This window comes from Neomonachus schauinslandi, chromosome 5 (genome assembly GCF_002201575.2).
Source record: "Neomonachus schauinslandi chromosome 5, ASM220157v2, whole genome shotgun sequence".
Lineage (NCBI taxonomy): Eukaryota > Metazoa > Chordata > Mammalia > Carnivora > Phocidae > Neomonachus > Neomonachus schauinslandi.
In genome coordinates this window covers 91552730-91569828 of record NC_058407.1, presented here as the reverse complement: position 1 = coordinate 91569828, position 17099 = coordinate 91552730, and the positions used below count along the sequence as shown (strand labels likewise).

General features: G+C 42.2%; 1 protein-coding gene across 1 annotated transcript in view; it reads left to right on the top strand.

The window, feature by feature from the left end:
• FAM234B (family with sequence similarity 234 member B) overlaps window positions 1-17099 on the top strand; it is a 31702-nt gene that overhangs the window by 967 nt on the left and 13636 nt on the right. The window contains exons 2-5 of the mRNA XM_021690453.1: window positions 8092-8490; window positions 11784-11882; window positions 14312-14500; window positions 15555-15685. Of these exons, the coding sequence (XP_021546128.1) occupies window positions 8092-8490; window positions 11784-11882; window positions 14312-14500; window positions 15555-15685 (818 nt within the window). The remainder of the gene's footprint in view (window positions 1-8091; window positions 8491-11783; window positions 11883-14311; window positions 14501-15554; window positions 15686-17099) is intronic.

The window sequence follows — 17099 nt, the reverse complement described above, 5'->3', positions numbered from 1 at the left end:
GTATGATACTCTCCCCAAGGGATAATGACATGTCAGACATATTTAGCTTTATTTCTTTTCTCTTTTAGATTCCTTTTCTTCCCCACCCCATCCCACCCCAGCGTAGATAATTGTTCTTCTCTAAGGATGGGAATGCAAGAAAATCGCTTTTGAAATTCTTGAGCTCTTTTGCATTCTCACATCCTAAGGCTGTGGCATTATTACTCCCTGCGGTATCCAGTTGCAGTAACTTGGTCAGCTGACAGGGTAGGAAAGGTACAGTCTGGTCCTTGGGCCTGTGTTCGGACAGCATCTTGGGCCTGAACAGATAGGTATGTTTGATACTTTTTAGGGCCCAGATACAATGGCGATGTGTTCTTTTCTGTGATACGGGGTTTTTTTGTTTGTGTTTATACTTTTGCTCGGTCTCCCTTTTGCCCTTTCTCCCCACTGTCCTAAATACAGTTTTTAGCTTTTATATTAGGTAGAAGTTGCTTTCTTATAGCTTTTTTTGGATACCCTGTAATTGGGACTGTGAGGCTGCTGTCCTGCGTAGGCTACTGTGTTATGTTACTTTAGTTAACATCCTCTCTTTTTTAAAAAAATTGAAGTCTAATTGATATATCCTATTAATTTTAGGTGTACAGTATAATGATTCGATATTTGTATGTATTGCAAAATGATCACCACCATGACATCCTCACTATTTCTGTGTGTGAGTAAGCAGACTAGAATGGTGCCTAAGAGCATGAGACAGCCTTGGGTTCAAGTCTAGTCTTTACCAGATGAGTTACTTAACCTCTTTAAGTGTTAGTTTCTTCACATGTAACGTACTGTTATTATGGAACATTCACTATATGCCTCACACTCTGCTATGTATTTACCTCATAGGGTTATTTGGCTCCGTAGAAGAAATGGATATACTGAAGAGATTTGTTTACCTTTGACACATGTTAATTATTCAGTGTTAGCTCTTATTATCACCTTCATTAGCACTATGCCCATTTACAAATGTGATACCTGAAGGAAGGCCTGATGTAATCATGAGCTAATGACAGATGTCATCAACCTTGTGAAGAAAGATCAGTTTCTTGGAGTCTGTTTCACAGTCTCATACCCTTCCACTAAGCTCAAGACGGAAAGATGTTTGGCTCACATGCATACAGTGAGGTTAATTAGTAACAGAAGGACAATGTGACATTCATAAAGCAGCCTGTCGAACAACTTATCTTAAGTATATATATATTTTTAGTCCATTTTAAAGTTTGAAGGTCAAACACTGAAGGGAATATCAGAGCACAATGTTACTGTAATGATTTGTTTTATTATGTGTAATTTGGAATCATTATGTGCCCCTGGATAATCTAATCCATGAAGTGAATTATTTACCTTCAGTTGCAATATAGTTTATGGTATAGTCTATGTAAAGTATAGTATGTATCATAGAATAGTATATATTATAGCATGTTTTCCTAAACATGTCTGGGGATGTTACAGTTGCATCTCTTTCCTGTTTTCTTCTGTACCATTGTGGGAATGCTATTTGACTGGCATCCTCAGTCTTCCTAAGAGGAAAAGTGAGCTGTGCAAAGCTCATTTATATTGATGTATTATGAAATCAGTATCCTCTCCTTTATTCTTTGAAAACCTAGCATTGATTAAAAATGTGGGTGGTGGCTGAAATCAGCAGAGAAAAGAGTGCTAAAATGCTCTGTGTTTTGAAGCGTGGATTTGATGTCCAGTTCCTTAGCATGATTATAACTTTAGGCAAGTTGGTGTGCTTTATACTTCACAATCCCTTGTCTTTCTGTGAATAGATAGCAAAAATATTTACTTAGGCGTTGTCTGATCAAAACTTGCAGTCTGTAATAATTAAGCTGAGGTTTGTCTCTGTAATGTCTGGAAAAATATACTATCTTTTAATAATACATGTTACTGCAGAGATGTTAGCCTGATTTTTGTTCCCATCCTTAGTGACTTGAATCTTTTTTCCTGGCTGCTCATATGATTCTTTTTTTGTCCTTGAAGTTCAGCACCTTTACTGCGATATATTTCAATACTGATTATTCTGTAGCAGTTTTTCTTGGGACTCCGTGTACCCTTTATTTTACAATTTTAGGTCTTGCTATATTATGGGAGCTTTTTTGGTATATCTTTTAATTATTGTTTTTGGTTCCATATCCTTTTCTATTCTCTTCTTCAGTTCCGCATATATTGGATCACCTTTGCTCTCTCTGTCCATGCCTTTCTAGTCTTTTTAAAAGCTTTGATCTTTTTTTTTTTTTAAAGATTTTATTTATTTATTTGACAGAGAGAGACACAGCGAGAGAGGGAACACAGGCAGGGGCAGTGGGAGAGGGAGAGGGAGAATCAGGCTTCCCACAGAGCAGGGAGCCCGATGCGGGGCTCGATCCCAGGACCCTGGGATCATGACCTGAGCCGAAGGCAGATGCTTAACGACTGAGCCACCCAGGCACCCAAGAGCCTTGATCTTTTTCAGTGGGAGACAGATAGCACAGACTTCCTTCACAGCCAGACTGCCTGGATTTGAATCCTTGCACTACGGCTTGCTTGCTGTTTAACTCTGGGCCAGTTACTTGAACTTCCAAACCTTCTCTTGAAAATGGAGATCAGAGTGTGTCTACCTCCAAGAGTTGTTATGCAGATTTGTGGAGATAAGACAGTAAAAGGGGCCCCTGGGTGGTTCAGTCGGTTAAGGGTCTGCCTTTGGCTCGGGTCGTGATCTCGGGGTCCTGGGATCGAGCCCCGCATCGGGCTCCCTGCTCAGCCAGAGGCCTGTTTCTCCCTCTCCCACTCCCCCTGCTTGTGTTCCCTCTCTCACTGTCTCTCCCTGTCAAATAATAAATAAATAAAAATCTTAAAAAAAAAACCCACAAAGATAAAAAAAAGGGTTTGGAAGAGTGCATACAGAGGAAGGGCTTGGAACTGCCAGCCGTTGTTGTTTCCATTTTATTTTGCTTGGTTTTTCACCAGCCTGCCATTTCTGTCTCTGATTCTTTTCAGCCACATCTGCTCTCTTTGCTCATCCTAAGGATATCTTTTCTAAAATTGTTTTATTATTTTCTTCCATTGTTTTTCTGAGCCCTGCTTGTTTACTTCTCATCTTCACTACTGAGTTGTCATTTCTTCTTAGAAATATTATATTTTTGGGGCACCTGGGTGGCTCAGTCGTTGGGCGTCTGCCTTCGGCTCAGGTCATGATCTCCAGGTCCTGGGATCGAGCCCCGCATTGGGCTCCCTGCTCAGCGGGGAGTCTGCTTATCCCTCTCCCTCTGCCTCTCCCCACTGCTCCTACTCTCTCTCTCTCTCTCTCTGTATCTCTCTGTCTCAAATGAATAAATTAAAAAAAAAAAAAAGAAATATTCTATTTTTTTCTGTGATCCCTTATTTCAGAGAAGACTGTTTTCTTTAATCTTTTGGCTTCCATAGCAAAGCGTCTGTTCATTATTTCTTCCATGTCGTGACATCACTTGCCCAGCATCAGTTCCTTGGCAGATTTTGTCTGCTTTGTTTTGTTGTAACTTCTTCCTTAAATATCTGCAGAACTTTGTAGTATCTTATAGAACGAGTACTAATGATGTCTTCTTTCTGATTATAAATCATATTTAACTGTCAGTTGTTTTACAGCTAGCTCTTGGCTGACATGCAGGCAGTGGCTGGGGCAGGGGAGTGAGTGAGGGCAGTGAGAAGCTAGAATTTAATCTAATGGGACCCAGCCTGTTAAACAAAAAAAAGAAGTAGAGGAAAATCCCCCTTTTCAGGACTGATTGCTCCACAGCTGCTTTTCTTACTTGTCATGCTGATAGCCTGCTTCTTATAAAGCCTTTCTCATTTCATCTTATCTCCCCTTTGTCTCTGTGGTGTTGAGGGAGACTCACCGGATGCCTCTGGGATGCCAGACTTGGTCTTTCTAAGCAAGAGATAAGTGGTTTGGCTGTATATCCATGGAACAAGGGAAGTGGTATAATTTATTGGTTAGGACTGTGGACTGTAATCAAATTGCCCAATTTTGAATCCTGGCTTTTTCTTCCTAGTTCTGTGATCTTATGCAACTCATCTACCTGTATTTTCATTTGCCTCTTGATACAGTGGGGATAATAATAATAATACCTGCCTTCCAGGGTTGTCGTGAGGCTTAAATGAATTAACATCTAAGTGCTTAGCCCGGTGCCCAGAATAGTAGGTACTGAATACTTTCCCCTTACCATCATTGCTGTCATCGTTGTTGTTGTCATTATTAACTCTGAGAACTGTGCTCATTGTTGGAGACCTGAGACCATGTGCCCACTCTTACTGTGCTTCTTCAATTGGATACAAGTTTTGCTGCATTTGGCAATAATTTTTCGTAAATTGTAGTTTGGGAATGTAGCTCTTTTTTTTTTTTTTTTTTCCTGTTTTTATTACCTTCCCTCCCCAGTTTTTAGGAAGGATACTGATAGAAATGCTTTCCTTTGCCATCATCAACTGGAAGCATATAATCTTTTATTTTTTTAAAGATTTTATTTATTTGAGAGAGACAACTGAGAGCATGAGCGGGGGGAGAGGGGCAGAGGGAGAGGGAGAAGCAGGCTGTCCACTGAGCAGGGAGCCCGATACAGGGCTCTATCCCAGGACCCTGGGATTGTGACCTGAGCCAAAGGCAGACGCTTAACTGACTGAACCACCCAGGCATCCCTGTTTTTTTTTTTTTTTTAAAGATTTATTTATTTTAGAGAGAGAGTAGGGGGGAAGGGACAGAGGGAGAGGGAGAGAATTTCAAGCAGATTGCCTGCTGAGCACAGAGCCCAATGTGGGGCTGGATCACAAGACCCTGAGATCATGACCTGAGCCAAAATCAAGAGTTGGACGCTTAGCTGACTGAGCCACCCAGGCGCCCCTGCAAATTATTTTTAGTAAAGATTTTACTAAAAATTAGATTTAGTAAAGATTTTACTAGTTTCTGTAACATATGCAGCCAAGTTCTCTGCCTGTGATGGTGTGTGATATCATAAAAATGCATTTCCTTTAAACTGTTTCGTAGCCAGTATTTTAACCGATTGAGCCACCCAGGTGTCCCTGTTGGCCAGTATTTTAGTAATGATTATACTTTGTTTTAGACTGGTATGTTTGTTGCAAGGTGACAGCTGACTAGCAAGATTGAATTTAAGTATCAGTGCTAAATTTTTCACTTGATGCTAAAAATCCAATTGTACTATTATATAAGATGGCTTGACTGTATGTAGAAGATACTTGGGAGTTTGAGTTGAATCAGTTGTGTGATGTGACTGTGAAGAAAACTGGCAAGATTTTAGGTTACAGTAATTGAATTGTAGTGTACCCTCTGGACTAGGGAGGGCACGGTTCTGCCCTTTGCTGCCCTGGTCAGACTGCACCCTGGGGATTGTATCCAGTTCCGAGAACCATACTTAAGAAGCACTGACATTGTGTCCAGAGAAGAGTGAACAGGATGTTATGGATATGTGAAGCAGTGTTTCCTCAAGTAATGAGTTGAAAGAGGTGGAGACATTTAACCTGGAGAAGAAAAGATTGGGTGGGCAGTTGGGAGAAATAGTGCCAACAATAATAATAGAAGCTGAAATTTGTTTGTTTATTTAATTTATTTATTTAATTTGAGAGGGCGAGCATGAGCAGGGGGTTGGGAGGGGCAGAAGGAGAAGGAGAGAGAGAATCCCAAGCAGGCTCCATGCCCAGCACAGAGCTGGACACGGGCCTGGATCTGAGGACCTTGAGATCATGACGGGAGCTGAAATCAGGAGTCAGTCACTCAACTGACTGAGCCACCCAGGTGCTCCTAGAAGCTGACATTTATCGAGTGCCACTGTAAGTCAGACACTAAAGAGCATGCATATGTTATCTTATTTAATCCTCAAAAACAATCATATGAGGTAGGAAAAATAATTACCCATTTCAGAAATGGGAAGAAAAAGGCTTAGTAAAGCTAAGAAATTTAATTGAGGTCACATGGCTAATAAGAGATGGAGCCAAGATTTGACTCTCTTTGTCTGTTTGTAAAGACTTAAACTCTTAAATACCATAGCATATGTTTCTTATGGTTGGTATTTTCAAGTTTTGAAGGATTTGCATGTGGAAGAGGGGCCCCAGAAATTAGAACCAGGACAGATAATTGGCAAATGCCCAGAAATAGATTCTTGAATCAGTGTATAGAACTGCTTTCTGGGTTGGAGAGCTGTGAATTCCCTCATGCTAAGTGACTGTTTGGTGGGTGTTTGATTATGTGATCTTCAAAGTCTCCTCCTACCCTGAGATTTGAGGCTGCCATCTCTGTTTTCTTCTTTGTCAGATATATTCTTTTTTTTTTAATTTAAAAAATTTAAAATTGTGGTAAAATACACATAAAATTTACCATCTTAATTATTTTTAAATGCACAGTTTAGTATTGTTAAGCGTATTCACATTGTTTTGCAACCAATCTCCAGAACTTTTTCATCTTGCAAAGCTGAAACTCTAAAAGGTATCCCCCCGCTTTTTGATTACTTTGCATTACGCCACTTTGTTTTTGTGAAAGACCTACCTGTTTTCGCTAACCTAGGGAAATCCAAAGAGGATTCCTGCTTTTATGAAAAAAAGGTAAAAAGTGAAAATAGCGTTCAGCGTTTGTTCTGCAGCAAGTCATTATAGAGGCAGCCCTCAGCCCCCCAACCTCAGCAGTGAGAGCTCCCCCGCCCCCAGTTCCTTCCCCGGGAGCCAAACTCAGCATCTCAGCCTCAAGCCGCCAGAGCCTTGAACTGTGTCTGGGAGCATCTGTGCTTTATCTCCGTTTATTTTGTGCGTCTTTTAGCAAGATGTATCCTGAGGTATCGGAAACGCTTAGGAGAGGTTATTGCTTGGGTCTGGGAAACCTCAAAAAATTTTCCATGTAAATTCATGGTTATTGCTTCTTTGCTTTATGCTATTTTAGCTTACAAGGAGTTTGATAGGAACCTTCTACCTTGGGATAGTGAGGGAAACCTGTACCCATTAAATAATAGCAACTCCCCATTTACCTTTATTCCCAGGCCCCAGAAACGACATTCTACTTTGTTTCTGTGAATTTGACTGCTCTGGATAGATGCCTCATATAAGAATCATGCAGTATTTGTCCTTTTGTGATTGGCTTATTTCACTTAGCCTAATATCTTGTGGCATGTGTTAGAATTTCTTTACTTTTTAAGGCTGGATAATATTCCACTGGATGTATATACCACATTCCTGCTTGATCCCTCCCCTCCTAGAATACTTGCTCAGAATAGCATTTTTAAAGGTAAACACTATTTACTGAAACGTGCTGACAGGGCATCAGAATCATAGGAAGCTCAGAAGTGAGTTTTTAGTAAGATGTCTCCAGGTGACATTTAGTGTTCAACTTTCCAAGTTGTTTCCATGGAGACAATTGGGAAGCCACAAATATCTGACTGTGAGAAGCAGTGTACAGAGAACAATTATTCTAAATTTTAGGCAAGTTCCAGGGAAGATTGGAACATCACAGATCTAAGAAAATCAAAGGAAATATGCACATTAGGCATATGGAAGGTTGATATAAGAGCCATGTCTTTTTCATTAGTGAGATTCACACAAATTAAGAGAGTTTTGTTTGTTTGTTTGTTTCCAAACTAAAAAGTTATCTAAGGGATGCCTGGGTGGCTCAGTCGGTTAAGTGTGTGCCTTCAGCTCAGGTCGTAATCCCGGTGTCCTGGGATGGAATCCCCTATTGGGCTCCCTGCTCAGCGGGGAGCCTGCGTCTCCCTCTCCCTCTGCCATTCTCCCCTGCTTGTGTGCTCTCTCTCTCAAATAAATAAATACAATCTTAAAAAAAAAATAAATAAAGATTAAAAAAATAAAAAGGTATTTGAAATTTACCACTTTCTCTGTTTCCTTTTCAATTTTCTTAAGCTCATGAAAGCAGTAATTCTAGAACACTGATTTTCATTCTCCTCCCATTCTTTTCCTTACAGATAACCATCAAGAGCTAACCTTGTAAACTTAATTTGTTTTGTTTTCTGTGTGTTCTTTTAGGTGTTCACTGTTGCCATGTAGTTGGTAAAGGTTTCTCCTTCCTCGTTCGCCCTGACACTCTGTCTTTCTGTGTTTCAGGGAAGAAGAGCCCAGACCTAGGGGAGTATGACCCCCTCACACAGGCCGATAGTGACGAGAGTGAGGATGATCTTGTGCTCAACTTGCAGCAGAAGAATGGAGGGGTCAAAAACGGGAAGAGCCCTCTGGGAGAAGTGCCAGAGCCTGACTCCGATGCTGAGGCTGTGGGGGCTGCAAAGCCACATCTTTCGGAGGTCGCCACAGAGGGGTACCCCTCAGAACCTCTTGGGGGCCTGGAGCAGAAGGCAACCTCTTCCATCATGTCTTATGTGCGCACCTCTGTCTTTCTGCTAACTTTGGTCATCTCCATGATCCTGGTGCTCGTATGTGCTTTCCTGATCCCCTGTCCCCCCAGAGATCTGCACAGCACTTGGAGCCGCCACCTGGGCCCGCAGGGAGGTGAGTTGTAGGATTTCTCACCCTAATTATGTAAATTTCGTGTTTACCTGTAATTCTGTAAAACTTCTGATTACGTTGAAAATTCCCTCTAGGTCTTTCAAATAAATGTGTGTCATATAGTATCTCTCTCCCTGTGTGTGGAGGTGGTTAGGAGGTTAAGATTGGAAATAAAACAGATAGATTGATACAGCTCCAGAAACTTGGGAAGATCACTGCTCTGTTGTGTTTCTATTGGCGTTGGTCTTAATTAGTTGCAGAGAGGACAGAGGATTGGTTTGCTGGGTCTCTGCAGTGCAGCCAACACCATATTAGGGGAGAGCAAAGCTGTAGGAAGGGCTGTTTACTGAGAAAAGTAAGGCTCAAGGCCTGGCCAGACCAGAGGCCAGGGCTTTTGTAGGACCCTCAGGCATTTGTTAATTATAGGAGCCTGACTCAGTTTGAATTTTAAAATAATTTCAAGTAAAATGGACTTGCTTTCTTGCAGTAAGTTTTCTTTCTTGCTCCTAATGGTTGGGGTGGTGCCACCCAAGTAATTCTAGCTATTGTGTCTCATTCTGGAGCAGATTTCTTTAAAACAGCTTGCTCTGGGTCAGGAATAAGGATTACATCTCAGCTGTCAGTGCTGAGCGGTCTTGTGTTTTGTAAAGTTCACTGGGGTGAGAGGGGTTCAGAACGTACCACCCCAAAATATGTCACTTTGGCATATTGTTTGAGTTGAAGGCACGTGAATAACAGCAGATGCAAGAAGGGCACTCTGACCTTGACCTTTAAATTCTTCCTGGAAGCAGGAGATGAAACTCCCATGTGCAAGATGCCCTCCCTGTACCAGGAGGAAGAAACATTCTCATCAACAGAGACGGGGAGTTGAGGCCGAGGGAAATCTGTGCAAACAGACCTTGTAAAATAACTCTTACCTTCCTATAGTCTCCTCATCCATGTTGGTTCCCTTTCCAGGGCTACCCCTCTTTGTTCAATGAGTACAGAAGCCGTGAGGCCTCGCCACCTCTGCTCCAGGTCTTTATGTTCAGTGGGGGCTCCCATGGACATGGAGAATCTCATTAAATAGACTTGAATGCTTCCCTCTTGTTAATCTGTCTTATTAATCAGTTATCTCATTTTCTGTCTTGTTACTCAGTAATAGCTGGAAACCCTAAGAGGGTAGAGGAGAAATTTTCCCTCCTCTACAATACTCCCAGGCCCCTACATCATTTTGATCTGGAAATATTTTACCTCTGACACATCACTGATCCTAGTTGATTTAGCTTCGGATGAGTTCTGTGTTCTCACTGTTACTGTCTCTCAAGGCAAAACTGAATAGATGTGACTTACAGTATGTTCCCACTACATAGGAGATCTCTCCCTCCCTTCCTTCCTTTTTTGATGTTTTTTTTTTTTTTTAAGATTTTATTTATTTATTTATTTGAGAGAGGGAGAGAGCATGAGTGGGGAGGAGAGGGAGAAGCAGGCTCCTGCTGAGCAGGGAGCCTGACATGGGGCTCAACGTGGGGATTGATCCCAGGACCCTGGGATCATGACCTGAGCTGAAGGCAGATGCTTAACTGACTGAACCACCCAGGCCCCTTTTTTGATGGTTCTAAGTGAGCTCTTACAATATTTATATATGGTGTAAGGACTAGGAACAGATTGTTGGTGTATCCACCACTCAGTTTAAGAAATAGGACATTGGGGTGCCTGGGTGGTTCAGTTTGTTAAGCACCAGGCTCTTGATTTCAGCTCAGGTCATGATCTCAGGGTCCTGGGATTGAGCCCTGTGTTGGGCTCCATGCTTAGCAGGGAGTTGGCTTGAGGATTCTCCCTCTCCCTCTGCCCCTCCCCCCACCACTCCTGCTCTCTCTCCCCCCTCTCTCTCTAAAATAAATAAATCTTAAAAAAAAAAAGAAATAGGACATTATAAAGACCTTTGAAACCTCACCAAAGCCACCTCTTCCTGCCAAAGAGTTCTAGTGTCCTGAGTTTTGTGTCATTATTTCTTTACTTTTTGTTAAAGTTTTACCACATGATAAAATAATTTTGCCTATTTTGAATTTTATGTAAATGTAATTAAGCAGTCTTCTGTGACTTGCTTTTTGTTTAGCATGTTTATAAAAGCATTTTTTGAGATTCACCAATATTGATGCCCTGTAACTGGAGTTTATTCATTTTTACCACTGTCTCATTTCCCATGGTATGAATATCCCATGATTTATTGATTCATTTACTGTTGATGAACATTTTGGTGGCCTCTATTTTTTTTTTTTAAATAAATAATGCTGTTAGGAAGATTCTTGTGCATGTTTCCTGATGCGATGTGTAAGAATTTCTCTCAGGCATTAACTTTTGACTGATATTGCTAGGTCATAGGGTGTGTGCATGTTCAATCCTAGTAGTTTATGTTAAATTATTTTCCATGGTGGTTATGCCAATTTACACTTCCACCAGCCACATGTTGAGTTCTCTCCATATTTGGCAGGCATCCTCTGACTCTACACTGTTGAGGGGCAGGACAGCACTATCTGCTTGTTGCTGCCTGGGCTGGAAGTCCAGGCTCCCTGCTAGGCCTCTGCTGACACCACTAGCGGGGGTGGGGGCCTGCCTCATTTAATGCCAGGTGAGGTAGAACTGTTGGCTTCCCTTGTGTATGGAGGACCCTAGGTGGGGAGGAAAGTCCCGGCTCCCCACCTGGCCTTCTCTGACATGACCTTGGTTGGGGGGTGGAGGGGGACCTTATGATTGGGCAAAGGTGGAAATCTAGGCTCCCATTTAGCCTTTGTTGTGGGGCTGGGTCTGGGGCCACAGTTCTTTATGTGTGGCGTTTGGTTGGAATAGAGCAGTTACCATCTAAAACTTTTTCTGTCTTGCTCTGCTGTTCCTTTCTTGGACCTTTGGCTAAGGGAGCCAGCTTTTCCTGAGCCTTTTTTGTCTGTACCTGTTGGTATTTCCGCGTTGCCAGCTTCTGTAGCACCTTGTCTGGGACATATGAGGCCAAAAGAAAACTCAGGGGAGTCATCACCTCGTTATTCCTTGGGCTTCTCAGTCCCTAGCAAGCCTACCTTCTCCCCACCTTCCGGAGTCTTCCTACATTTGTTTTCTCTGTAATGGGCAGGCAGTTGAGCTATACTTGGAGGGATCAGCAGAACTGTGTGTACTCTGTCTTATCTAGGAACCAGGAGTCTGCCTGGGGTTTATGAAGGTGCTGGCAGTGCTATGTGTCTGTTCCCTTTCTAACATGGAACAGAGAACCGGTTTGTGGTGACTTAACTCAGGACTTTTTCTGTTTTTGATGTGTTTATCAGGTGCGGACCTATCTCCATTGGAATTGGCTGATGTGAATGGAGACAGCCTGCGTGATGTACTTCTCTCCTTTGTAACCTCAAGGAATGGGAGTGCAACTGGTAAGACACATGCATGTCTTTTAGAGGCTGCTACTGGACAGGCTCACTGATGTGGAGGGGCTGTGAGCTAAGAGAAAAACATCAGGGTTGTCTCCTGAAGAGTACTGTAGAAAAGGGTCTGGAGTGAATAGAAAGTCATCGTGGGGCTATCGTACATGACAAACCTTATCAGAAAGCTCCTGCATGTAAGTAAAGCTCATTTAAAGAAATCACGGAGATCCATAGCTGGAAGGAACTGTTAGTAGTCACCCAGTCCCATGAAGAAAGGGAGATCCAGAGAAGTGACTTGTCCACACACTTGCAATGAACAGCATTAGTTCTTAAGGTTCTTGTGTTTTCTCCCAGACAATTTTCCATTGCTTCTTAGATTATAGTAAATGTTGACACAATCCTACCTTCCCATCCCCAGCAGAAAGCTTCCTGTTCATGTTCTAAAATATTTTACCCACATTACCTTGGCCGGGTGCTTTCTTTTTACTGCTTCTGTTTACCCCCCTCTCTCTACTCTCCATCCTGCTGTCTGCTTTGGAAGGCTGACCAGTATGCATTTGTATGTTAATAGGCTCCCTCGCCTGCCAATTTCCAGTTAGGTTTGGCCAATAGGGAGCACAGGCAAGAAATTGGAGGAGGAGAAGAGAGTGAGGAGAGGGTATTTGTTCTCTTGGCTCCCTCCCTGCCAGGGTGACCTCAGGCCACCTACATCCTTGATCATAGGTCACATCCTCTCTTAAGGTGGTATTCTTATAGACTTTCTTTTTCTGGATTCCAGGAATCACTTCCTCTCCTGTCTCTTTGGGCCTGGGACTGTTCTGAGGAATTGTGCTATCCCTCATGGTTTCTCTACAACCTGACCACATCTTTGTAAATAATCTCGTTATTAAACCTTGCACAACTTAACCTAATTGAGTGTGCTGATACGCATCAACTGGGGAAAAAAAAAAAAAAAGAGGTTGCATTTTCAAGATAGGTACATGGGGGCTCCTGGTTTGTCCTGCAGCACCCATTAAAGTGGATGCACCCTGCAGTCTGCAAACTGATAGAATAACTCTGGTTTGAGGCTGAGGATGCCCTAGAGGCTACTTTTTAATCATCCAGGCCCTGGGATAAACATCTAGGTATGTTCTAGAGAATTCTAGGCTGCCTGCTTCTCTGGTGTTATTAGAAGTACCTTTCTGAGTCTTGTGTAATATGTAGAAGCAATTTAGGAATAGATCTGTTTACAGAGAGGACCTTCAGCCTAGAAGGTTGACTTTTGGCTTTAATCGACTTTAATTACATTTTTTTTTTCTTCCTATGACTCATTAGCCTTTGAAGTAAAAATTTTCCCCATCCGCTTTTAGATTTGGAGATTTTTTTTAAATCATTTGATATTTTACACAGTTTGCTGTTTATGAGGACTCGTATGGCAAGGCTGTGGGGTTTGGACACCACACAGATCAGCCTGATTTGGTTACAGATTATAAAAATAATAGAGCTAATCTATGGTACTTCCTGTAGGCAATGCACTAGTATAAGTGTATAACAAATGTTATGAATGGATTTATCCCTCCACATAATCCTATGGGGTAGACTAGTATTATTATTCCCCATTTGCAGATGGGGAAACTGAGACATAGGGAGGTTAAGGAACTGGCTCAAAGTTCCATACCTGGTAAATGGTAGAGCTGGGATCCAAACGGTGTAGCTGAGAGACTGTCTCTGGAGTTCATATCTTTGGCCCTTAAGTTTTCCTAAGTATTCTTGGGAAACTACTGGGGCTGTATCAGCTGATTCCATGGGACTCTAGACCAGGAAGACCTACTAAGTTGTAATCTTCAGGTTTATTTTTAAAACATTTACTTTTTCTGCTTTCGGGGAGCACTTGCTAGCAACAATTAGAATTCAGGGATTCCTTTGCTCCCTGCTCTGTACATGTTCCAGATCAATCTCACTTTTCTGAGCATGCCTTTCCCTCTTAATTTTTTTTTTTGTTGTTGTTCTCAGCAATGACTTTCCCATATTTCCCTGGATTTTGCTCCTGTCTTTTATTCAGCAAATGATTGCTTGGTCGCTATATGTGCTAGGTGCTTTGCGAGGCACTGAGGCTACAGAAATGAATGTGATAGTCTTTATCCTTCAGGGTATTTAGGATATTTAGTGGGGGCTGAGGTGACAGACATGTAAGCAAGCGTGCTGGGAGGGGTGTAGGATGCCCACAGGGTGGCCCGGAGGAGGTCCACAGCATCTCGTCTGACATGAGGAATGTGTTGAGCAGATATGATAGGTGCTTTCTTGTTCACTTGGTGCCAGGAATATGGGAGGCTGTGGAATACATGGGTGTGAGTTGCTGCCTTAGCACCATTTACTTGTGGTTTTCTGGCCTCCTGCTCACCTGGACTGTTTACCTTCTCTGCCTCTTTTCCTTTCTTGTGTCTCTTGTGTGCTTTTAGGTGTCTCAAAGCCAGCTGCTATTCTTGTGTGCCTTTCGGGGATGAATGGCAGCACACTCTGGTCAAGTCCCCTCCCCGAGGAGGCCCGGGATATTACATGTTTGGATCTGATGCCAGGAAGCGTGGCTGAAACCATCTGCCTTGTGACAGGGACACACAAGATGTTCAGTGCATTCAATGTGACATCAGGTAAAGATCATTCCACGAAAGTCTCTGTTCCAGTGAGCCGTAATCTCGGATCAGAACAGTCTCGTAGGGAAGGGACCTTTCCACTCTCACACGGTGGGAAGTCTGATTTTACTCCTTTGGAAGGTGGATTGAAGGTAAACAGAGAAAGGGGTTGACTAGGTTGAGTAATAGATCATGGTCAAACCTGTTTGGTGATAGGATGGGGCTAAACTGAGTTACCCAAACAGAAACTACCCTGAGGCTTCTGGTTTCTAAGCAGTCCTCCTCCTCTATACAAGAGACAGCTTTAGCTGCGCTTTCTGTCTTCATATTTGATATAGATGGGGTCCAGGTGGAAACCTGGCCATTAACCACTTAAACAAGGGTCAGGGAAGAAACTAAGGCTTGTTGATGCATCTTGATTTGGCCTTTAACTTCTTACCGTATTTAGACGTCCATGGCATAAGGAATGAGAAAGAATCAAATATAATGAAGGCCCTGTGCAAAACCATAAGTATACTGCTTGTTAATGCTTTGGACTTGACCGAAGCTGAATGCATAGCAACCTTCCCAGTTTTAGAGGTTGGAGTTTGGTAGCAGCGTAATTCTGAGTGAAAAAAAACTTAAATGTGAGTGAACTCCAGAACTGAAGTCATTTTGGAAAAACCTCCTGCAATTTCCCTGCTCGCGTGAACACGTGGTAGGAGAGAGAGTCTGGTTGGCTGCCCGTAGACGGTTCCTTAATAGTTGTAATAATCTCTAACAGATCAATTCCTCTGCCCCAGACAAGTGGGCTCCTCTTTCTTGGAGAGACTTCAGCACCTCCATTTTATCTAAAAAACCTAGGTGTGACATTATCACATGGGTTTATTAGTCAGACACTTGAGGATTCAGCTCACACTCCCTGCTCCCTTCGTCCTCAGTAAGATTAAAACTAAAAGAAAAGATAGGGATCTGCTATCTGTCGTTTGTCCACTGAGTTTCTCTTTTCTGACCCAGGAGCACTGCATCTGCCTTTTCTAGAGGCCAAAAGCTGTCATTGTGATCAGCCTATTTGTCCCTCCCCTCCCCCCAGGGAAAGCCATTTGGACTTTAAACCCAAACTACTTATCTAATGGTACCCTGGCTGCCCCAGGGGTGGTGCTGCCGGACTTGGATGAAGATGGCGTTAGAGATCTTGTCGTGCTGGCCATCGGGGAATTGCAGGTAATGCTCTACATTAAATGGTCTCCGTTTCTTGTAGGACGTGCTTCAACCTCAGTCAGTTCCCAGTATTGGTATTATAAATGCTGCTTGAAACCTTTTTACAAGGGCTTATGTTTAAGAAAATTCTCTCTGGGAGATTTAATGAATAAACTGCCATCATGAACTCATTTTCCCGGCAGTCTCATTATGTTCGCATTGATTGTGGCATGGTGGAGCTTCGGAGCCAGAGAGCTCTGTGTTTACATTCCTGATCCACTGTGGCTCTGTAGCCTCGGGCAAGCCATGGACCGTCTCCAAGATAGAACATGGGAATGTTCTATCTATGTACAGGGTTGTTGTGAAAGTTGGAGCTCACATATTTGAAGTGCCTAAAATAGTGCCTATTTTTTACCGTGTGGGTGTATTGTTAGTTATAGTATATATACTTAACCTTTATATAAAACAATAAGACAGTTAATCAAATATATATAGGAAACATCATACATTGAATAATAACAACAATGTCCTAAGAAAGAATAGTTGTAACACAGTCTATGACAATACAGACTTTGAGTCCAGTACACTCGTCCTTAAATTATGCGCCTTGATTATGCTTTGCTGGAGCTCCAGTGTACTAGAACTAGTTATTCTGTGCACGGATAAAATAATAGTAGTTTTCCTTCCTAAATCACAGGAAAGAATACATTGATGACCAGATTTATCTCCATTTTAAGTTTTTACTCCTTACACTTTTCTTCGAGCTTGTGTCAAAGTTCCTTTAAGACTTTTTCTCAGGGCGCCTGGGTGGCTCAGATGGTTAAGCGTCTGCCTTTGGCTCAGGTCATGATCCCAGGGTTTTGGGATCGAGTCCCGCATCAGGCTCCCTGCTCGATGCAGAGCCTGCTTTTCCCTCTCCCTCAGCCACTCCCTCTGCTTGTGCTCTTCTGTCTGTCTCTCTGTCAAATAAATAAATAAAATCTTTAAAAAAAAAAAAAGACTTTTTCTCAGACTTCCTATGTGACTTTGCCAGGAATTTTGCTTGTGGTTGAAAGAATTGAACAATCAGCAAATAGTATTTGTGGAAAAATGGATATAGATCATTTTGATTTATTTGATAGCTTATTTTAATTTTAAGAGACCTTGTGTTTGTTGTTGTGATTTTTGTAATGCATATACATGGAGTAGAGTTATAAAATCTGCAAGTAAAATGATTTCTAACAGAATGAAATCTATCAGTATTTTATGGTTTTCTGCCAGGAGCACCATAAACAAACTGAAAGTGCTTCCCCGATCACAAGTTTTGAGGCGCACTGCTTTAGTACATCTGGTGATACTTTGTAAGATGAAAACAAAGAAGTAAGGTAAATTTCTGAGGGCTAGTTAATTTGATGGGTGCTTTCTGTTAGTTTTCCTTCCACTAGCAAGTTGGTCTCAA